Source organism: Macaca thibetana, chromosome 9 (assembly GCF_024542745.1).
Source record: "Macaca thibetana thibetana isolate TM-01 chromosome 9, ASM2454274v1, whole genome shotgun sequence".
NCBI classification, from domain to species: Eukaryota; Metazoa; Chordata; class Mammalia; order Primates; family Cercopithecidae; genus Macaca; species Macaca thibetana.
Window position 1 is genome coordinate 91,649,578 of NC_065586.1, and position 24,453 is coordinate 91,674,030.

General features: G+C 40.0%; 1 protein-coding gene across 1 annotated transcript in view; it reads right to left on the minus strand.

Moving 5' to 3' along the window:
- Positions 1-5,029: 5,029 nt before the first annotated feature.
- Positions 5,030-24,453, minus strand: part of TCTN3 (tectonic family member 3) — a 156,657-nt gene continuing 137,233 nt past the window's right edge. Inside the window, exons 5-15 of the mRNA XM_050802890.1 lie at positions 22,232-22,359; positions 21,887-21,995; positions 21,685-21,800; positions 21,130-21,165; positions 20,188-20,268; positions 19,139-19,264; positions 18,147-18,254; positions 17,729-17,823; positions 17,279-17,432; positions 15,099-15,236; positions 5,030-5,930 (exon numbers count right to left, since the gene is read on the minus strand). Of these exons, the coding sequence (XP_050658847.1) occupies positions 5,694-5,930; positions 15,099-15,236; positions 17,279-17,432; positions 17,729-17,823; positions 18,147-18,254; positions 19,139-19,264; positions 20,188-20,268; positions 21,130-21,165; positions 21,685-21,800; positions 21,887-21,995; positions 22,232-22,359 (1,328 nt within the window). The 3' untranslated portion in view covers positions 5,030-5,693. The remainder of the gene's footprint in view (positions 5,931-15,098; positions 15,237-17,278; positions 17,433-17,728; positions 17,824-18,146; positions 18,255-19,138; positions 19,265-20,187; positions 20,269-21,129; positions 21,166-21,684; positions 21,801-21,886; positions 21,996-22,231; positions 22,360-24,453) is intronic.

Below are 24,453 nucleotides of genomic sequence, written 5' to 3' on the forward strand. Positions count from 1 at the left end.
GGCTGAAATGGTTTGACTTTGTGTCCCCACCCAAATCTCACCTTGAATTATAATCCCCATAATCCCCACCTGTGGATGGTGGGACCTGATGGGAGGTGATTGGATCATGGGGGCTGTTTCCCCCATGCTGTTCTCGTGATAGTGAGTTCTCATGAGATCTGATGGTTTTATAAGGGACTCTTCCCGATTCACTTGTTTGCTCTTTCATGCCTGCCACCATGTAAGACGTGCCTCTTCTCCTTCCACCATGACTGTAAGTTTCCTGAGACCTCCCCAGCCATGTGGAACTGTGAATCAAGTAAACCTCTTTTTTTTTAAATAAATTACTCAGTCTTGGGTATGTCTTTATAACAGTGTGAAAACAGACTAATACATGGCTTTAAAAAGAGTTGATATTCAAATTGTGCTTTGAAGCGCTAGAAGTAAGGGGTTTACCTAAAAGAGGAGAGGAGTACAGTATCATATGAGGAAGAGGGAATAAGGGAATGATATATGCAGAGGTGTGAGACACCCTGTGAACAGAGGCTACTTGCAGTAGGACATGACAGGAGAGGGGTCTGACTGGGATCCTACCTTACAAAGTATTTTTTGTGCTATGCTAAAGATTTTGAATTTTATAATCCTCAAAAACAGAGACATGACTTTGTAAGTGCTGGAATGGTATGACCAGATTTTTGTGCCAGAAATGAGTAAAGAGGCCTAGAGCTGGAATGTTGATTATCCTATTGCAAAGGCACAGGTAAGAAATGGTGGCCAAAAAAAAAAACGCTTCAGCAGAGGAATGGGGGACAAAAAGGAGGGAGAGCTGACAGTACTTATTCAAAGTGGGAGAGTGAGAGAAGAGCAGTGCTTGGGAATCTGATGATGCTGCAATACCATGAATCAGGAAATCTATGAGGTGAGTTCTCATGAGATCTGATGGTTTTATAAGGAACTCTTCATCCTTTACTGGTTTGCTGTCTCATGCCTGCCACCATGTAAGATGTGCCTCTTCCCCTTCCACCATGATTGTAAGTTTCCTGAGGCCTCCCCAGCCACGTGGAACTGTGAATGGGGAACAACAGTTCTTTTGGGTGACAAATGAGAATACGAAATGTGTTAAATGTGGAGCATTTTGGATTTGCAGTAGGGTAGAAAAAACAAAAGAAATTAAATTTCCCTCAAATAAGTTATATCTGGTATCTCATCTTTTGTTTTAAGATTCTCATCATGTACTTAGAATGAATTAGGTGACTATGGGTATAGCTAGAGCCAAGGGACAGGGGCCTTCACTTTAGAAGGCCTGTTCTGGTTCTTAACTCACAGATTACCTTTTGGTAATAGCTTGTCTACCTTCCCTGCTAAAAGATAGGCTCCTGAGAACAGGGAAGTATATTCATGGAACATAAGAAATATTCAATAGATATTTGATAAATAAATAAAAGTAACTACTTTGGTTTAGTTTTCTCAAATAAGAAATAGGGCTAATGACACCATCCTTGTCTATCCCATAGGGTTGTGAAGAGTATAAAAAATGAACATCCTTTAACATTGTATAGACATTTTCTATTTTATTTATTGCTCTTATTTTTATTACTATTTTACTACTAATATTCTATTCCATCAATAAAGAGAAAGGAGTGGAATATGTAACTATGGATTAGGAAAAATTAAATTTCAGACATATGAGCTAGTTTTTCCCTCCATAGAAGTCAAGGAAGTAATTCAGCTGTGATATTTTTCCTGTGTATGATAAAAAGACTGACTCTTTTTTTGACTGGAGAGATTTAATTTTTGTCTCAGCAATTAGAAATAAGGCTGGATATGACCAGACAGTCACACAGGAAGTGGGACATTTAGTATTGGTCTATAAGAAGGCAGGATTGAGAAGTGCTTCTTTAGATGCCATCTAAATTATTTTAGGCTTAAATTACCTTAATCTCAAGTTATTTAATTATAAAAACAGACACTCATTCGAACAGGACAATTTACTAGAAGGAGTAACTTATAGTCTCCAAAGGCAGAAAGTCAAATTGGGTCTCACAAGGGGCAGGGACAAGAAACTCAAGATGGTTCTCCATCTCTAAGTCTTTTGCTAACACTTTTCTTTGCCCATCTGTTTCCTTTTCTCCACTTTTCCTTTAAGATAGAGTCTCCATTAGTGAATATTTGGTGGAAAATGGCTTCCCTAGCTCTAAAAAGTCTTTCCAGTTAGTGCCCACTCATGACCCATTTCAAGTCTTGGTCTAAATTCCAAGTTCCTGTGAGAGAAAATTGTACTGGTCTAGACTGGTTCAGGACTCCATTCTTGGTCCAGTCATGCATGTAATGGAAAGATGGAGGCTGTCTCCTCCCCTCCTTAAGCAAAGCTCTGAGCAGTTGGAATTCTGAGAAATGGTGGCCATATTCAGGAGTTGGCAATGATGGGACCCTAAATGAAACCAGTTTGAGCCACACTATGCAGCATTCCACAGTTTCACAAACCAAGCTGCACATGAGAAGCACCTAAAAAACTTGACAAAATACTGATCTTGGAGTCCTCACTTCCCAGAACTGCCTCTTCCACCAGGGATTCAGCATCTCTAGGGGTAGGGCCCAGGAATCAGTATTTTTATAAAGCACCCTAGAAGATTACTTTGTGACTAACCTTTGGGAACCACTGCTTTAAAAGACCCAGAATACTGAACAAATACAATGATAAAAAAGGGAAGTTACTCATAAATATGGAGTATTACATACAATACACAAGAAGTTGAGTTTTTTGTTTGTTTTATTTCTTTGAGACAGGGTCTCACTCTGTTACCCAGGCTGGAGTGCAGTGGCATGATCATGGCTCACTGCAGCCTCAACCTCCTGGGCTCAAGCGATCTTCCTGCTTCCACCTCACAAATAGCTGGGACTACAAATGTTCTGGTGATGGTTGTGTAACTCTGTGAATACATTTAAAACCAGTGAATTGTACACGTTAAGAGGATGAATTTTATGGTATGTGAATTATATTTGACATATACTTTGTTTAAAGGCACAGAATGGTCTCATAGCACTTCAGCATGAGGCTAAGGATCTGAATCACGGACCAAGAGGGACCAGATTCTGAAAGGGGCAGGTAGTCTGTCAGCAGTGGACTGGATGTCTGCTACCCCATAGATGAGGATGAGTTGTCACGTATTATTTTCCTTTAAGAAGCCCAAACCTGGAAAACTTAAATACTCTATTAGCTTTGTGGTCAGTTTTACTACAGGTCTCCTCGGAGGCAGGGTTACTGAATGAAATGTCTATGAAATGGACTATAGTGGGATCTGTGCTATCAGCTTCCCAGCTGCCGACTTCCCCTTGTACAGAAGCACTTCCTCTAATTTAATAACAACTGCTCAAAACTTTGTTTTTTCTTTCAGGGAAACTGGTTACTTTCCAAGTGCTTTGGAAAAGGGCAAAATGATAGAGATGATGTTTACAAATGTGCGTTTTCTTCTCATGAAGCAGGATTATAACTAAGCATATGCTTTATTAAAAGGCAGTTTTAATTTCAGAGCATTAATATGCTGTGAAGAAAACCAAACTATCTCCCAGTTCTGTCTGTCTGGCTTTCAAGTCCCCACAAAAGGAGCTGCCATCCTGCTTATCTTGGCTGTTTGGCCCATTCAGTGTTTCTACTAGTCACTTCAGGCCCCGAACCCTCCTGCCCATGAAAAACCCTGGGTCATCATGAGGGTTGCTCTAGGCTCCTGGGATCACCTCCCTCCCACTCACTCTCCCAGTCCCCTACATCCTGCCACGTTAGTTCCAAACTTGCCCCTCACTAGTCTAGGCCACACTGATTGCTTTTCTGAACAAATGTAGTCTCCTGTGTTACATGTCAATCTCCCCCCACTAAATTGTTAGGTCACTGAGGAGCTGCACCTTACAATTCCACATTCCAGAGTTTCACTGAAGTTGTTCTAGTACATTCTATTCTTTAGATTCAATTCTTTGTAAAATGGATTTAAAGTTTCAAACAAGTAGATTTGGTATCTTACACCAAAAATTTGCCTTAATTACAAGACTAGGATAATTCTGCTCCAGGCCTAAACCTTTTAATGTTTTCTATCATAGTTCCCAACCAATTCCTACCTGTCCAAGAGTGATAATAGGAAATTACCTTGTTTTCTCTGCAAGCCAGAATCTCTGAATTGGCAGCGCAGGCAAGGCCCTTTGTAAGCTGCCACTGCCTTGTGCTAAAACAAAAAATATTTTTTGCTGGACTCACTAAAGTCAGTGTCACAAAACTGGGGTCTTCAGAGTATATCTCCAAGGAAAAGAACCTAAGTCCCCTGATTTAAATGCTATTGTGTATTTACGAAAGTTTTCTCCCTCCCTGCACACCCCTCATCCTTTTTTTGGTACAGTCTTGCTCTGTTGCCCAGGCTGGAGTACAGTGGCATGATCATGGCTTCCTGCAGCCTTGACTCCCTGGGCTCAAGTGATCCTCCCACCTCACCTTCCTGAGTAGCTGGGACCACAAGTGTGTGCCACCATGCCTGGCTAAGCTTTTCTTCTTCTTTTTTTTTTTTAGACAAGAGTTTTGCTCTTGTTGCCCAAGCTGGAGTGCAATGGCGCAATCTTGGCTCACTGCAACCTCTGCCTCCCTGGTTCAAGCGATTCTCCTGCCTCAGCCTCCCAAGTAGCTGGGATTACAGGCACCCACCACCATGCCCAGCTAATTTTTGTGTTTTTAGTAGAGATGGGGTTTCACCATGTTGCAGGCTGGTGTTGAACTCCTGACCTCATGATCCACCCACCTTGGCCTCCCAAAGTGCTGGGATTACAGGTGTGAGCCACTGTGCCCGGCCAGCTTTTCAATTTTTTGTAGAGATGTAGTCTTGCTACATTGCTCAGGCTGGTCTCAAACTCCTGACCTCAAGCAGTCCTCTTGCCTCAGCCTCCCAAAGTGCTGCGATTATAGGAATGAGCTACTCTATCCGGCCTTTTTTTCCCAAACCTCACACACATAGACGCATAATCAGGAGGCAGACCACAGGCCAGCTGCCTTCTACCATGCTGCTGGAATTAATACAACAAAGCTCTCAACCAGTTTTATTTTTCCTCACCACAATGAACGGAAGAAAAAGGCAGAAACAAATGGTAGGGTCATTTGCTAGTAGAAAAGAAAGCTGGGATTCCCCATTTACTTTGGAAACTGAGGAGAAAAAACTGCTTTCCCCACTCATGTCTGGGCAAAGGGTGTGCCCAGATGTTGGCAAAGGAACCGGACAAAATCGACAGCCAGCAGTTTTCTGTTCCAAACAATTAGCTCCTCTACAGTCCAGAGGGAAGCTACTCCTGAGGACACTCAAGGTGACAGCAGAAGTGTTTCTCTTTCTGCTTGGCCCAACTGTGCCTGAGGGCAGATGGATCCAGACCTTGTAAACATTCAGCTAGGTGTAACATAACCAGAAAGGCTGAAGGAAGGCTCTTGGCCTTCCCACCTTGAGAAGCAGAGGGCCTCCTGTGTACCTGGTGGTCTGCAGAGCCCAAAGCAGAGAGCTATGATGAATAAAATATTTTTATTGCTTTTCTAAAATAACTCCTTTCATATACAAGGATTCCTTCAGGTAGGTCCTCTATTATCCTAAATGCTCTTTGGTCATGAGCAGGTGAGGATCTATTTAGCCAAGATAAGTGGCTGCCTCAGAGTTTCCCACAGGGAAAATTGAAATCTGATTATTTTCTTTTCTTCATGTAGTCTCTAGGTTGAGAACTCCAAGTAGTAAGAGGCACAGGATAAGGACGGGAGAGACTGAGCATTTTTGAGAGGATACTCCTCTGCTGAATGCCACTCTGAAGGGAAAGAAGAAGTCAAATGGCAATTTCCAGTCCATTTTCGGTTGGCCCCTTGGAGGCTCTGGCTTCTGGGTAATGTCCACAAAGTTCACAATAGTTGTCAAAGATACTTCTGTAACTTGTTGAGAATCCTACAGGAAGAAAGTCAATGGCAGGTCGCTTGGTACCCATTCATATAGCACTCTAACTTGGCTATTATCATTACTTTTCCTGAAGAGAGAAATTAATTATTTTAAGCAAGATATACCTTTATCTCATATTGGTCCTATGTATTTCTCTTTCAGTGAGACACAAGGAAATGAATATCTTAGCAACCGTCAATGATAGCAGAACTGAACAGTTAACACCTACCCAAACCCTGACTCTAGCTTCCCTTAGCTGGGGAGCTGCCTGATATCAGAGAGGCCACATGGCAAAACTGCTACTCTTACGTGCTTAGCAGCTCTACTCTATCAGAAGCCTCCAGGCTCTGAAACAGTACATATGTACAAGTGGAAGTAGTAGTAGCAATTCTATTCCTTCTCAAATGGCAGAAAGAAAGGTCACTCACAGACTCTCAGGGTTGGAAGGATCTTTCCAACCACCCACCGATTCATGTCAAATACAACAGATGTTCCTAGAAGGGATCTTGTCAGACTGACTCAAGTATCTGACCTAACAGATGTAGCTTTGGTAGATATAGCTGCAGCCTGATGATGTCTGGAATCATGTTTATCTAAAATGAATTCCCTTTGTTTTGACTCAGCTCAACAAGCAAACTTTTGATTATAATTTTTGGACAATAAATAATTATTTTGTTAAACTTGAAAATTTTCTTCATTCACCGTCCTTCACTCTGATGAACATATTATGCATTTGCTGTGGTCTTTGGCAACAGTAAGTACTAAGCTCTGGGAACATAATTTTGCTTGGAATAACTCTCCTAGGGACTGCCACTTGTTTGTTTTTAGAGACAGGATCTTGCTCTGTCACTCAGACTGGAGTGGAGTGGTGCAATCATCGCTCACTGCAGACTTGACCTCCTGGGCTCAAGTGATCCTCCTGCCTCAGCCTCCTGAGTAGCTAAGACTATAGGAGTGCACAACGACACCTGGCTAAAATTTTTTTTTTTTTTGAGATGGAGTCTCACTCTGTCACCCAGGCTGGAGTGCAGTGGCACAATCTTGGCTCACTGCAACCTCTGTCTCCCAGGTTCAAGCGATTCTCATGCCTCAGCCTCCCGAGTAGCTGGGATTACAGGCACCCACCACCATGCCTAGCTAACTTTTTTGTATTTTTAGTAGAGACAGGGTTTCATCATGTTGGCCGGGCTGGTCTCGAACTCCTGACCTCAAGTGATCCGCCTGGCTCAGCCTCCCAAAGTGCTGGGATTACAGGTGTGAGCCACTGCTCCCGGCCTGGCTAATTTTTATTATTATATTTTTTTTGTAGGGGCAGTTGTCAGTGTTGTCTATAAGTTGATTTAATCAATGTGCTATTCTAACTCATTTCAGAGCCAGATGCATAATATGTGCATCAGAATGAAGGAGGGTGAATGAAGAAAATCTTCAAGTTTAACAAAATAACTGTTTATAGTCCCAGGAAAATTTCCATGTTCATTTTGCTATGTTGCCCAGGCTGATCTCAAACACCTGGCCTCAAGTGATCCTCCTGCCTCAGCTTCCCAAAGTTTGTTTTTAAGTGGGTCTGGAGTTAGTCCCGTGCTAATCTTGCATTCAAATTAATTCTTTAGTTTTTTTTTTTTTTTTTTTCCTTGAGATGGAGTCTTGCTCTGTCGCCCAGGCTGGAGTGTAGTGGCGCGATCTCGGCTCACTGCAAACTCTGCCTCCCAGGTTCACGCCATTCTCCTGCCTCAGCCTCCCGAGTAGCTGGGACTACAGGCGCCTGCCACCACACCTTGGCTAATTTTTTGTATTTTTAGTAGAGACAGGATTTCACCGTATTAGCCAGGATGGTCTCGATCTCCTGACCTAGTGATCCACCCACCTCAGCCTCCCAAAGTGCTGAGATTACAGGCGTGAGCCACCGTGCCCGGCCTTTTTTTTTTTTTTTTTTTTACATAGTAAGGCTCATGAGGGACTTGGCGTAGGATTAATATAACTTCTGAGGCACTGAAAGAACCACATACATTACAAGGATGGCCAGCCCAGGCTGAAGCTGCCGAGGGATTCCTAACTCCGGCCAGGCATTGAAGACTGGCTGAGACTAATCAGAGAAAGAAAATGGGTAAGAACTTATTCCCTATGAATAAGTAATAAACTTTCTTTTGACTTAAACTTACAAAAGGATTTAGTATTAGGACTTTAGTTTTCCTTCAGGAATTTTATAATGGGGAGAGGACATATATTCAATTTTTGGAGCAAATCTTCACAGCTGACATTACTGAAGCATGTTAATATTGTTATATAAACCCACTGCAAAATGCCTGGTGACCTATTCTGGCTGAAATGGTGAGAAATACTTTGGGATGGGAAATGGAATAGGGAATGATTTTTCAGCTATGGGTTCAGTGTCATCTAGAAGTTGATTGAATCAATGTGTTATTCTAACTTATTTCAGAGCTTTTAGGAGGGGGGCAGATTTGAAACTGCCCACTAGCAGTCCCAGGAGAATTCCCAAAGGAGCTGTGGTTGGAATTGGGATAGTGGTCTCATGATGGAAGAGTGTGGTGTTGAACATTGCTATATACCCAAATCATATCCACCTAGTGTTAATTAGTAATAAAACTGATATCTGATTATCTTTATCTGACTCCTTTTAATTGGTTTCAAACTTAGGCAGGGAAAAAGAGTATCATTAGCCTCCTCGAACTCCCAAATCAGGGAATTTCTGTAGCCTTGAGGTCACCCCATACCCAGAATTGAACTCTAAGGTAACTATTAACCCAAGAAGGCAACCTTTAGGCCAATGTCTGCTCAAGTATATATATTAATATCTTTATAGTGGTGTTTCAGTGGCAGAGAAACCCCACATGACAAACATTGTTCAAACTGAGTTGTTCTTTCAGAGGCACCCAGAATATGTGCTCATTAAGAGCTACTACTAGATTTGAAGACAGCAGCATAAAGACGTGTCTTCTCCCTCTATATCTTCAAACCATTCCAATCCAACAAGAAACAGATACAAAAACTCCATGTTCACTGGAATGGGGAGACATCATAATATGCAAAACCAGAAAGCAGATGGCAGCAAGGTTTAACAGAGGGAAAGAAGGCCAAGCCTGAAAGTTTTCAGAGACAAGACACAAGCAGATTTTCTCTGTGGAACTCTCAAGACTCAGTGACAGGAGGTAACAGAGGAAGGGTGAGGGATGGATGGAAAATCATTACTAAATGATATCCCTTCAATGCAATCAGGCAACTATTCCTTTTCCCCCTCAACAAGAGACTAAACAACTTAAGCCAGATAAATTCTGGACTCAGGGACATTGGGCATAGAGAAGGTCAGAGTGAGGCATGGAACGAAAAATGGAGAATTATCCCTTCTCTAATTTAGCTCTAAAATGCTTACGGATAACTGCTCCACAGTGAAGGCCACAAGTCAGTCAGTGTCACCCACAATCACAGAGCTTTCAGTCAGCTTAACAGCTTACTCTTATTTTGGATAGAGAGTTGAAGATTGACAAACATGGGGAAAGTTTCTCACAATAAAGAGAAAACCGTACCAAATGAACAGAATAAACAACTCAGAGGAAACACAGACAATGAAAGATGAAGATGCAAAGTTGTTAGTATCTTCAGGGATACATGAAAAAAGATATTATGAAAAGAAACAGAATAAGGAAGAGCTTAGGTATTAAAAATCTGATGGCCAAAATAAAAAATGCAGTAAAAAGGTTAAAAGATAAAGTTGAGAATCTTTTTTAGGAAGAACAAAAAGATAAGGAGATAGACAACAAGAGAAAAGAAAAAGAAATAGAGATTCAATCTAGCGACACCCTAAGAGATGAATAGGAGTTCCAAAAAAAAAGAGATCGGAGAAAAGAGCGGGAAGGAAATTATTAATCATGTAATAATAATAGAAAATTCTCAGAACTGAGTTTCAGAGTAAAAAATTTGGTATAATCAATGAAGAAAAGATCTACTCAAGGTATAAACTTGTGAAAACTTCAGACTATCAAGAATAAAAAGATCTTAAAATGGCCTCTGAACAGCAATATTGGAAACTAGAAGAAAGAATGCCTTCAAAATTGTAAGTGAATCCGGCCACTGCACTCCAGCCTGGGCGACAGAGCGAGACTCCGTCTCAAAAAAAAAAAAAAGAAAAGAAAATAATTTTCAGTCTAGAATGTTACATCTAAACAAATGATCATTTAAGCATAATGATGATGATGATGATTGAATAAAGATATTTTCAGACAATGTGAACTAAAGAAAAAAAAATACTTTACATGCATCTTCCCCCCAAAATTATTAGACTCAAACTCCATAAACACAAGAGAATAAACCAAGAAAAAGGAAGAAGTAGTTCCAGTAAACAGTGAATCAGTAAACTAAACAAGTTAAGAATAATACCCTAGTTGGCAGTACAAGAAAGTCCCTTGACAACTGCAGGGCAGCAACTAGTCCACACTACATCAGGTTATGGGATTATGGGGGTCTCCATGAAGAAAATATGTAGGAAAATGTGGAACTGATAGATAATATGGCACGTTTAACTGTTTGAAAAACTGCATTGAGAGAAATTTTACAGAGCTGTTGAACAGTGTGAGAAGCCTTAGCTATTAGTTTAAAGAAAACTAAGAGTGAAATAGGTAATTATTAATTTCAGAAAATTGAATACTTGCTGCAGCATGCATATTTACATAAACATCATGATGAAACATTGAATACTGATTTAATAATTTGATGCAAATACACTGGGAGAGTGGTGGGAAGGGTCGGAGGAAAATAACAGAGCTGAACTGACCTACAAAAATAGAAAGTCAATACATTATCTCAGAAACAGGTAAGTCAAGGATAACTAAGTGTTCAACGGCATAGTAGGGTGACTATATTAATAACAATATATTGTGTATTTCAAAATAGCTAGAAGAGGAGATTTTAAATGTTCCCAACCACAAAGAAATGACAAATGTTCAAGGTGATGGGTATCCTAAATACCAATTTGATCATCATATAGTGTATGAATTTATCAAAATAACACATGGATCCTTGACTCCTTCCCCCTCAACCTCCACATCTACACAGTCAAGTCTTATCTGTGGCATCTCTAAATCTGAATTCTGTCACTTCTCAAAGCCCTCCAAACTCCCACCCAAGTTCAGGCCTTCAGTATCTGCTGGTGAATTTCTACACAGATTAGAACTGATCACCTCAGCAGTACCTCACACCTTCTATGGATGATGTCTGTCCGCTTCACCTATCTATACCTAGTTCCAGGCATGGTACTTGGCACAGAGTAAGCACTCAATAAAGATTTTTTTTTAAACAAATGAGTGGAGATATTTTTTTGGAGGTAGGGAACTAACATACTAAGAGATTAACAAATCACAAAGTAGAAAGTATGTCACAGCTATTTAAGAGTTAGCAATTACAGATCTATTTGATCCTTTTTCCTTCCCATCACATGGTAATTAGGATCTTAATGGTTGTGCTTAATTAATTAATGTATTTATTAACAAATATTTCAAATGAAATGCTTATTCTGCATTTATTTTTAAAATTGCTTCCATAATTGTATAGAAGTTTGGAGTAAATGCAGCCTAGTAGATAGTCCAATTAAAAGAAGCTTAAATTGCACTTACTAGGTAACCAGGTAATACTAAATGTTACTGACCTATTTTATTTTTATTTATTTATTAAGACAGAGTCTCACTCCGATTGCCCAGGCTGGAGTGCAGTGGTGCAATCTTGGCTCACTCCAGCCCTGACCTCTCCTGGCTCAGGTGATTCTCCCACCTCAGCCTCCCGAGTAGCTGAGGTTCAGGCATGTGCCACCTCGTGCAGCTAATTTTTTGTATTTTCTTTTTTTTAGTAGAGATGGGGTTTCGCCATGTTACCCAGGCTGGTCTCAAATTCCTGGACTCAGGCAATCCACCCACCTCGGCCTCCCAAAATGCTGGGATTACAAGTACGAGCCATCACGCCTGGCCTATTTTATTTTTTGAGACAGGGTCTCACTCTGTCACTCAAGCTGGAGTGCAGTGGTACAAACATGGCTTACTGCACCCTCAACCTCTTAGAATCAAGCAATCCTCCCACCTCTGCCTCCCCAGTAGCTAGGACTACAGGTGCATGCCACTGGGCCCAGCTAATTTTTTGATGTTTTGTACAGATAGGGTCTCACTATGTTGCCTGGGCTGGTCTTGAATTCCTAGGCTCAAGTGGTCCTCCCACCTCAGTCTCCCAAAGTGCTGAGATTACAGGTGTGAGCCACTGCACCAGCCTATTGATCCGTTTTAGATTTTGAATTTTAGTATCACATGAAGAACAAGGTTCTTTGAGTATATTCAGTGTGTTTTATTTTGATTCTCAAGTCTAAAGTTTTCCCATTTGTGTTTTAAAAGTTATAGATATGCAAAATTAGACAATTCACTGTTTATTTAGTGTGTGCAACAGGAAGAGCATTGGGGAAAAATAACTCCCTCAAAATCTGGTCACCTCATTTCTTTTATCAAGACAGACAAAAGATACATAGCCCAGTCAATACATTTCATTTACTGTGGGTCCAGTTCTGTTTTGTATGGTTGACTTACTTTATTTCTACTTTAAGCTATAATATTTCATGATGTTTACTTAAGAAATTACCACCAGCAATTTGTTTTAACACTTTGTAAAGTTCAGGTGGTTATTTGCTTCAATTCAATCTACAGTACAATAAAATCCTTTGTACCAAAATAAGATTTACTTTGTAACAGCATGAAGAGCTTGGATTAGGTTACGTTAGGCTTTGGTAATAAGAAGTACACCCAATATATTACATCTGTATGATCACAATTTTTAAACCATTATATGTTAATACCCTATGTAAAATCGGTACAAATAAAAATTATTCAAGAAAAAGTTGTGGATACTATCTTTTAGGTGTGTTTTTGTAGCTGCATTCAGACTATCAATTATAACAAATTCATCTTTGGTACAAGTGTATAACTTATTAATGAGCTGTAAGTGTTCCTTATTTTACATATACAAGAACTTTATCAGACACATATATTACAGACTCAGGCATGTGCCACCTTGCCCAGCTAATTTTTGTATTTTTTTTTAGTAGAGGCAGGGTTTCACCGGGAGGCTGGTCTCAAACTCCCGACCTCAGTGATCTGCCCGCCTCAGCCTCCCAAAGTGCTGGGATTACAGGTGTGAGACACTGTGCCCGGCCTCTCATGTTTTCTTAAATGTCTTTTTGTTTGGTTTTAATATTTTTATTGAGGTACAATTTATAAACAATAAAATATATACATCTTAAGTATTTAGTTCAATGAGTTTTGCCAATTATATATGCTTTATAGCCAATACCCAAAGCAAGGTCTGGACTTTGTCCATCATTTCAGAGGTCCTTCGTGTCCCTTTCCCAGAAGTAGCCACTTTCTGACTTTTATCATTAAAGATTAATTATTATTATTATTTGTGTGTGTGTGTGTGTGTGTGTGTGTGTGTCTGGCTTCTTTCCCTAAAGATAAATGTTTCTGACATTCATCTATGTTGTTTTGTGTATCAGTAATTCATTCTGTTTTACTGCTAAGTAGTATTCCATTGTGTGAATGTATTGTAATTTGCCCATTCTCCTCAAGATGGATATTCGGGTTGTTTCCAGTTTTGAGTGAGTATGAATAGGGCTGTTATAAACTTTCTTGCACAAGCCTTTTTTGGGGCATATGTTTTAATGTTTCTTGGGTAAACACCTAGGAGTAAAATTGTGGATTCATACGGAAGATGCATTTGTAAAAGTTTAGACCAATTTTCATTTCTACTAGCAATGTATGAGAATTCCAGTTATTCTACGTTCTTGGAACATGATTGTCAGTCTTTTTTGTTTTAGCCATTCTTGTGGGCATGAAGTAGTAGTGCACGGTTTTAATTTGCATATCTCTAATGATTAATGATGTTGAATACCTTTCCATGTTTATTGATCAATTATTTATCTCCATTTGTGAAGTATCTGTTCAAATCTTTTATTTATTTATTTTTATTTTTTTTATTTTTAAGATGGAGTCTAGCTCTGTCACCCAGGCTGGAGTGCAGTGGCGTGATCTCGACTCACTGCAACCTCCGCCTCCTGGGTTCAAGCAATTCTCGTGACTCAGCCTCCAAAGTAGCTGGGACTACAGGCATGCGTCACCATGCCCGGCAAATTTTTGTGTTTTTAGTAGAGATGGGGTTTCACCATGTTGGCCAAGCTGGTGTCAAACTCCTGACCTCAAGTGATCTGCCCACCTCAGCTTCTCAAAGTGCTGGGATTACAGGTGTAATGGTCCTGTGGGTATCTTTCCAAACAACACAGGAACTAAAAAATGTAATTGAATGTTCTCATTAATACAGTTTCTGGTAACCTGAGTGTTGACCCCATTTCTAGGTAAAGAGAAGTAACTTGCCCAACCCTGTTGTGAGGGAGACTCAAAGGTATTTTACTTCTGACCTAAATGTAGTCTCAAGTTTACTTCATTTCTGGGATGTAAGTACAGTGCAAGGTAAGAATTTAAATCTGTTTGATTTTCATTATAAGTTACTAAATTGGCATGCCAGTTTATATGTGAATAATTTCACTAGGACCTAGTCATTTCTAAGTAAAATGAAAATACCGTGTTTTTAAACTTCTATAGCTAAGGATTGGTTCAAACACCAAGGCAGATGCTAAAGCTCTCCTAAGGCACATAATAAACAATAGGTATATGTTTGCTACAGATTAAAAGTGTTCATTTAATGGGGCAGATACAATTAAGAACTGGTGACTATAAACTAGTCACAGCGGTAACTTTAATCACAATCAACAGACTCAGGGACTCATATAACTGTGTGGCTGACAGACTGAACAATTATGGAAGGTGTTTTCTGTGGTTGAATCAATCAGAATAGTAATAATGGTGGGATTACTGAAAAAAAATTAACCTGTACTATAATCTGGGGTCAGATTTTTTTTTTAAAAAAGGATATAAGCTGTATTCATGACAACACGTTAATTTCAGTAATCAGGCAGGGCGCATAGACTTGACAATTAATTATGTCAGCTCACTTTAAACAAACATTGGTTGCTAACATAAATTGACTCTTGGAAGGTAAAAAATGATTTGGTTAACAAATGGCTGATAAAACAATCTAGGCTTTGCAAGGCTTAGTGGTCCTTTATGAGCCATGACTTACCCGTATGGACTGGCACTGGTATAGGAATCGAACTCCTGATACATGAGCTTGTGGGTTAGACAGGAGACCTACATATGCCCACAATACCTGGATCTCCAGGGAAACTGGTATGAGACAGCAGGAAGTACAGATGATAGCCTGCAGAAGGGTAAAGAAGCATCTGCTTGAATTGCCTGATGGTTGCCTATAGTCAATCACCATGCATTAAGCCGTTGTTTCTCAAGCATTATTCAGTAATAAGGAAGGCAATGTAGCTTAGTGGAAAAACACAAAAGTTCACAATAAGACTATGTTATTATTCCTGATCCTTTTTTTTTTTTTTTAGACAAAGTCTCACACTGTCGCCCAGCTGGAGTGCAGGGGCGCAGTCTCGGCTCACTGCAACCTCTGCCTCCCAAGTTCAAGCGATTCTCCTGCCTCAGCCTCCCGAGTAGCTGGGATTACAGGCATCCACCACTACATCTAATTTTTTTTTTTTGTATTTTTAGTACAGACAAGATTTCACCATGTTGGCCAGGCTGGTCTTGAACTCCTCACGTTGTGATTCACCCGCCTCGGCCTTCCAAAGTGCTGGGATTACAGGCGTAAGCCACCACGCCTGACCTTCGATCTTTTTTTTTTTTTTTGAGATGGAGTCTCGCTCTGTTGCCCAGGCTGGAGTACAGTAGTGTGATTTCAGTTCACTGCAACCTCTGCCTCCTGGATTCAAGCGATTCTCCTGCCTCAGCCTCCCCAGTAGCTGAGATGCCTGCCACTACATCTGGCTAATTTTTGTATTTTTAGTAGAGACAGGGTTTCACCATGTTGGTCAGTCTGGTCTCGAACTCCTGAACTCAAGTGATCTGCCTGCCTCAGCCTTCCAAAGTGCTGGGATTACAGGTGTGAGCCACGGCACTTGGCTTCATTGATTAATTTAGATAAGTTACTGAGTAACTGGCTTGAGCAGATCATGTGGCTAAAGTAAAGGACTTGAACACAGGAGCAGTGTAAAGTCAAAGAAGATGATACCTAAGGGTTAGATTATGAAGTGCATCCAAGTAGTCTGTTTGGAAGCCATCAGAGAACCTCGAAAGTTTCTAGAATAGAAACATGGTATACCTAATGCAGTACTCCAGGAGGATTAATTGCAAGATGCAGAAAGGCATATCATTCTATATGGTTTTGATTTTTAACCAGATAATGCATTTTCATGCAAATGATTGTAAAAATATAAATTTTTATAATTACAACAGAAAGAGCACAATTTTAACCTCAGGAAAGTCTGTGCTGACCAAATATTCAAGAATATAAAATATTTGAAATACATGATGAGATTTTTGAACAACAGAAATCTGTAGATTATCTGCCTTCAAATTTTTTTCTAAGTAAGGAAAATACATTAGGTATTTTAAACCTAACCTGAAATTACTTCAGGCTGGGAACAGTGGCTTATGCCTGTAATCCGAGCACTTTGGGAGGCCAAGCAGGAGGATCACTTGAGCCCAGGAGTTTGAGACCAGTCTGAACAACATAGTGGGACCTTGTCTCTACAAAAAAATCAAAAAATTATCTAGGCATGGTGGCATATGCGTGCGGTCCCAGCTACTCGAGGGACTGAGGTGGGAGGATCGCTTGAGCCCAGAAAATTGAGACTGCAATGAGCCATGATCATGCCACTGCACTCCAGCCTAGGTAATAGAGCAAGATCCTGTCTTTAAAAAAACAAAAAACAAACAAACAAAAAAAGGCCAGGCACGGTGGCCCACGCCTGTAATCCCAGCACTTTGGGAGGCCAAGGCAGGTGGATCACAAGGTCAGGAGTTCAAGATCAGCCTGCCCAATATGTTGAAACCTCGTCTCTACTAAAAATACAAAAATCAGCCAGGTGTGGTGGCAGGCGCCTGGTAGTCCCAGCTACTGGGGAGGCTGAGTGAGGCAGGAGAATCCCTTGGACCCAGGAGGTGGAGGTTGCAGTGAACTGAGGTCACGCAACTGCACTCTAGCCAGGGCAACAGAGTGAGACTCCATCTCAAAAAAAAAAAAAAAAAAAAGGGGGGCTTTGAGTGGGCATGATTTCTTATACTCTTCCTTCTATGACAAACGCATTATCTATGGAGACAAGGCTGGTTTTAATCTTACTATCCATGATTTACAAAGGGGTAAAAATGAGTCTTCAACAGAAAGCGTATTTCTCTCCTTACTGAAATGTTGCAGTGCCTGTTGAGGATCCTGGTCCACCCTCCTTTCTGGGCTGGGTCAGCATTACCAAAGATGGCAACATGCTGCGGTCTGGGCCTTCCATGAAGAGTCTGATAAATCTCCTGCTGCAAGTAGCTGCAGTCTGCCTTCTTCAACCTGTAATTAAACACCATGGAGGCCGAAGTCCGACGCTAACATAATAATATACCCATATTAGTACTGTATATTAAACCAAACATTGGAAATATTATAAAATAGACCAGAGGGTATAATCCTTAGTAGGTATTAACGACTGCCAGAAAACTCTTAGCAATATTAACACTATCTAGAGTAAAACACTTCCTGATTTAGCATCTTCCGAAGTCATTAAAAATATAAAAGTTACCATATCAGCATATTCCCTACATATTCCCAGTGAAATTGCAGGAAATGATGTGGAAGCAAAGAACTACCTGAGCTTGCATCCAGATATTGCATTCACTCCAAACTGTACCTCATGTCTGTTAACAGAGCAACTTCCATTACCCTGGCTCCGTAAGAGGGTCATCCAAAGTGGAAAAGTGATGATCAAGGACATCATAACAGAAAAAAAAAGGAGGCAGCATTGTAAAATGTATGTTCTCATTCTCCCTTAATGCTATTTATTTTGTATTACTATCATAATGTGCAAGTCACAAATTTGTTTTTTTCTCAAAAAATCACAGAGAGACAACTACGATTCCAAAAATGATTAACCATATATTAGTATATAAGTACCTCATTAAAACGAACAAAAAATTTCTCACCTTTGGCTAGTCTAACATAAGTTTGAAAGCCTTTGCCACTTTTCTTATTAGGTTGCAACAGGCCACCCAGCTCTAAAAAGGATACTGAATAACTTACATCACCAGTCAGAGCCAAGAGTGGCTTCCCAACTATATAGCCAGGATTCCCACTTCTAGGACTGGTGATAGAAGCAGCTGTGCTCTGTTGAAAAGCCTGCAGAAAGAGTGAAGAGAAGTCAATTATGGAGGTAAGCATGCTTTCCCACCTCCCACTGCTTGGCTTCACCATACCCTTCCTTAAGGCAACGCAATGCAATAAGTGAGCTACACTGAACGCTCTGGCTTCTTTCCACAGTGTAGCATTTTGCTTCTTTCACTTTTCTTAACTCACTAAAATAAATCCTTCATGATCTGAATATTGAAATTCACAATATGCTGCTTTTACCAAGGATTACAACCAAGAATCTACTAAGGATCCCTTAACCCTGTTTCTCAAAAATTACTAGCAATTTAGCAATTAATAACACAGCCTGGTTAAAATCTGAAGATTTTAAATGTAATTTTAAAAATACATATTTTAATTAACTATAGATGTTCCAGAGATGAGTTCTGAGAGACACAGCAGTTGGTTGATCACCTGAGGGTAGAGTTGAGAAAATCTATGCTGGGTTCAAAAAGAGGAAAGAAGTAGCAGAAAGCCAAATGGCGGTGATTAAGACTGAACACTCAGATTAAGTGGGAAATGAATAAAATGCTGACTGCCCAGAAATATGAGAAAAGCTAGTTAAAGAATTTTTGTAGGTGTTGGCTGAATTTATGATTCAAAATGACTATAAAAAAAGTTTTGATTTGAGATTGAAGTCCTGCTTTGTTGGGGGCCAGATAGAGAACTGGAGAAAATGTTAATGAGTAAACACTTGTAGAATAACTACAACTTGTAGTAAAACTATGGAATATTAAATGTTGAGGCCTCAATTGACAGAATGAACTAGGCCTTCATATTCTTATTCTATTTCACATGTATTAGAAAAGCAAAGGAACTATTTCTAACCCGATATTTCTTCCCCTCTAAATCCCCTATGAGAAAAGGGCCCTAACCCTGAAATGAAGGATGAAGTGTTGCTGTAAGGAAGCGCCTGGCTCAACAGTCAGGTTGGTTTGTCCCAAACTGACAGAAACCTTCTGGATTCCAAAAGTCCCATTGGTCTCTATCTCATAGGTGACCTGAAATGAAAAAAGAATCAATTAATAAAAAATAGTTATTGGGCCAAATATGTTCAGGACAGAAAATTTTCTGTCTTCAAGGGTGTTTTTATAACTAAATGAAGTAGACTGAAACAGTAATGTTAAAAATGCCAAACACAAATACTATGAAAGATAAAGATGATTTCATATTATATTTGTATATGAAAAAGAAACTGGATAGAGCCCTTTAAAAGGGTTTATGGGTAGGTGAGTTTATGGTAGGAATTGAAAGGGTAGAAAAAATAAGTTGATTATGGGCAGAGGAAGGCAAGCAGAAACAGGCAGAGGTGAGCATGAAACAGAAATCTGATTTACTTGACTCTCACAATATTTCAGAATTAATAAAGATAGTTGCTGGGGATACAACAATTGAAAGTAACCTTAATTTCTGAGCATAGTCTTTAAGAAGATGCCTTAAGAAAATTCTTACTTTTTTAGCTTAGATTGTTTAGAGAAGAGAGGAACAGAAGTTGATTAATCTACTTCAGACTTTCAGATGATACTGACTGTGTCAAGAGAAGATGTGGTCAGTCAGTAAGAATCAGTAACAGACTGCAGGCGGGCAACGGAAGAGGTGTCAGAAATAATTTTAATGTCCTGGACCTGAAATACTGGAGGATGTGGTGATGGAAATAACTGAAACGTGGTAGGGAGGATAACGGGCTCAATTATTGACAAGTTTAATTTCAAAATTGTTGGGAATTGTTGAAATTCACAGTATGCTACTTTTAACAAGGATTACAACCAAGAATCTACCAATGCAACAAGTTTGCATTCCCAACATTGTTAGAGAATGCAGACAAAATTCAGTGGGGTCAGTCTGACACTTAATGGAAGATGAGGCACCTCTGGCAGTGTTGATCAACATACATCAGTCCAGAATCTGAGGTCAGTATCCCTACCTGGGAAACTACATTCTGACAAGTGTTTCCAGCCAACAGAGGAGCATTAGCCTGTGAGGTAAGTATTACAGGAACCTGGAACTAGCAATGAAAAGAAACAAACAGTTAACTAAAACTGAAGGCGGTATTTTGTCTTGTATCTATTAATAGATATCATGCTAAGGTAAGTATTTTTCCTTCCCCTTGACCACCCTCTTTCTCTCTTCTTCCATCACCAGCCAACAACTTAAATTCAAAAGTCTTTCTAAACCAGCACTTCTTAAAACTTATTTCTCAGAACACTAGTTCTATTAAATATAAAACAAGGGTTCCATAGTCAAATAATTGTGAGAAATACTATATTCAGTATTCCCCTTAAAGATTAATAAGGCCCTCTAGCAAATTAAAGACTCCAGGTGGGGTGAGATGGCTCATGCCTGTAATCCCAATACTTTGGGAAGCCAAGTCAGGAGAATTGTTTGAGGCCAGCAGTTCAAGACCAGTCCGGACAACACAGCGAGATCCCCATCTCTACAAAATAGTAAAACATTAGCTGGGTGTGGTGGCACATGTCTATAGTCCCAGCTACTTGGGAGGCTGAGGTAGAAGGATTAGCTGAGCCCAGGAGGTTTAGGCTGCAGTGAACCGTGACCGTGCCACTGCACTTCAGCCTGGGTGACAGAGCAAGACCCTGTCTCTAAAAAAAATTAAGAAGCCCACCCTAAATATAGTTTATTTAACCCAATGTTTACAAACCTATCTAACACTTTATGGATCCTGGTTTCATATGAGGCTATTAATTGTATAGAACGTACTTGCAAAAGCACCATTTTAGATCTACTTAATTGTTTGCTATATCACGCTTACATTTATCTTTCAATAGTACAACTTAGACTAAAATTGCCTCAGATGCAGAGGAGCCAAATATTCTTTTTCCTTTTTCCTGGTACAACAGCATCATACCTCCATATTCTGTGGATCAGTCATGCCTCTTGGAACCTAGGAGAACAGCAGGGACATGAGTGTGCATCTACCTTACCAAAAATCACCAGGAGCTTATGGTTTCACACTACTAACAATAGACTTTGGTTTTTTTAGGGGGAAGGCAGAAGTCAAAATATTAGAATGATTTACTTCCTCTATTCCACCTGACTCTTCTTTACACTAAAATGCCAGGAAGTGGAGCCAGACAGGAGGGTATAGACTGTGAAGCCTGTCTACTCTGACAGAGCTCTACTGAATAGCAAAAGCAAGAAGTTTGGTGAAATAGGTGTTTTCCCCCTTCCACCCTCGCAAGCCGATCCCATTAGTGAGAAGGGTGATGATCTCTTATCCTGGATATATATCCCCAGTTATTGCATTTGTCTTCAGATATGGTTTCCAGGCCCTCTGTCTTTTACATGGCTCCTGGGGATTCTGACTTCTAGTTCAATGCTCTTTCCACAACCCACAACAGTGAGAAGCGTGTTCGCTTCAACTTCATTGTAGTGACAGTGTAGGGAGAGAAAGGACGCCTACCTTTAAGATTGTGAAGTTATAGTAAGAGGCAGCATTGAGGGCTGAATCCAAGGTACAGCTACTAGCCAGGTTCTTGAAAAAACGAGTGCAAGTTGTGCTTTTACTCTCTAGGAAACCTTAAACACAAATAGTTAACAGAGTGGTACATGAGAAAGCCTGTTTTAAACTGAATGAAAGGTTGGTACTTTTGCTCCGGATTCACCTGCAGGATTGCTTTCAGCACAGAGTCCCGCAGCTCCAACTCCTGCAGGTTGTCTCAGCAAGCTTATTACAGACCACTTGGGGAAGTAAGTAAGAATGGGGTCCCCAGCCTGAATAAAATATAAAAGAAAATTGGTTCATAGTGAGACTGGACTAGACGACAACAGAAAAGAAAGAGTAGAAACAAGGTTAACTCAAGGGCATGATTACGTGGACAGTACTGCCCTCCAAAGAGCTGACAATGGTTTAGCTAGCTGCAGGGTAGTGCTGCAAAGATACCCTGTCAGCTGTCTGCTATGAGAGTGAAAACCAAACCAAACAATCCCATCCCCTTCCCCAGGCTCACCCTGTAGAAAGACGGTGGTGATTGAGTTTGGAATGTTGAAGTGAATGATTCGCCTCCAAACTCTGCAGCCAGGTCCTGGAAGTTGGTTGCATTGACCTTTTGAAGCTTCTGGAAATAGTTTAATTTTGCTAAAATGTTTTTTAAAAGAAAAGGGAAGTTTAGATAAAAGAAAAATATGCCAAGTAACTAATTTTAAAAAATATTTTAATTGAAGCATAATATACAAGGTACAAATCTTAAGTGCAAACTCAAAGAATTTTTACAAATTTATATACTTATATTACCACTACTTAGATCAAGTTACAGAATATTTCCCCAGAAGGCTCCCAATCAATACTCCATCTCCAGAAATAACAATTCTAATTTCCATCACTTCTTAATTTATTCACAAACTACTCACTGAATTATTGTTTTAATAGGAAGATCTGAGATAAGAATATGGTCAATGAATGCCAGTCAGTTTCAAGTCACTGATGGCCAAGAATGTGTATGATCAGCAATTTGTGATGAAAATAGGAAGCTCAGCCAGGCGTGGTGGCTCAGGCCTGTAATCCCAGCGCTTAGGGAGGCCGAGGCGGGTGGATCACCTGAGGTCAGAAGTTTGAGACCAGCCTGGCCAACATGGTGAAACCCGTCTCTACTAAAAATACAAAAAATTAGCCAGGCATGGTGGCAGGCACCTGTAATCAGAAGAATCGCTTGAACCTGGGAGGCAGAGGTTGCAGTGATCCGAGGTCACACCACTGCACTCTAGCCTGGGCAATAAGAGCGAAACTCCATCTCAAAAAAAAAAGAAAAGAAAATAGGAAGCTCGATAATGCTCATGTCTGCCCCATATCAAATGAGTCTCTAACAGAATTGCACTATTTCCATAGGAACATGGAACAATTAGAGACAATTATGACAATTATTTGATCTGTCCTTCCCAAATCTTCCTGCTTTCTCTAAACTTCAACTGACCAGTCCTAACAATGTTTCTCTCTCTCAAGTTCATAGATTTGTTGCATTTTATTCCTTAAGCCTTATAATTCCTCCATTCAAGATTTTAGATACTTAAAAAGGGTATTTTCTGGAACAATTCTATAATTTCTATGATAGCAATGTATAAATCTACCCAAACTCCTGCAGTCTTCTCTTTATGGCACTTTAGAACCAGTAGAGAGATGTAGGAAAAGGGCTGTGATGCTGTCCCCTGCCCAGAGGATGGCAGGTGATTGACAACACTCTGTCTGCTTTACTACTCAGGTGCTAAATTGAAAAAAGAACATTGGGAAACATGCCCCTTGCCAGTTTCATTCTTCATGTAATTAATGGTCATTTGTACAGAGTAAAAGAGGTTACAATACTTGCATCATTGAAAGCAAATGAGGATTCCACGTTAAATGAACCGGACCTTTATCCTCTGTGATAATGGATAACATCTTAATTATCTGACTTTTCAGCTGCTGAAAAGTCAGCATGAATGTAGCTCTCAATTCTGGGGCCTTTCAGACTACTCACTCTCCATGCATCTCCTAGATCCTTCTTATTCAAAGTGGGGTACACACATTAGTAGCTCAGGGATCACCTGGGAGCTTCTCAGAAATGCGGACTCTCAGGCCACTCCCCAGACCTGAATGAAAATCTTCATGTTAACAAGATCTCCAGGTAATGTGTATGCATATTAGAATCTGAAAAGCATTGCTCTGAAACAGGTGATGCTGATGCTGCTGGTCTATGGGCCACTTTCCACCTCTGATCTGAAATCTTCAAACCCTAACGCTTCCAAGAGCTATTTTAACATTTCCTTCGGAACTCATACCCTGAAAACCACATGGAAGAGATATTTACCTCATGTAAAATGCAGTTATTTGTATCTTTATAAATGAAATAAAAGTTAAAGTTAAGCTAAGAAAGAAGGTGAACTGAGATGGCAAAATATCTATCTAGCTATTTTTTCATGGCTTAAATGAATAAGAGAAAGTTAACATTTTATCTCTCACTTCGGTGCAAAGATATTGGCGGTAGTGATGATAAATATAGGCTAAGTAGAATTTTTGCCTAAAATTTCTACCATCATAGATGATATATTACACCTAAAAGAGCTTAAAGGTATTTAGACTTCTATTACAATTTCAGATGTCAAAGGAAACCTACAGACCATCTGACCTAATCCCATGAGGAAATTTCGATCCTCAGAGGTAAAAGAGTAGCAAAAAGCCAGAGCGCCAGCTTGCAGAGCC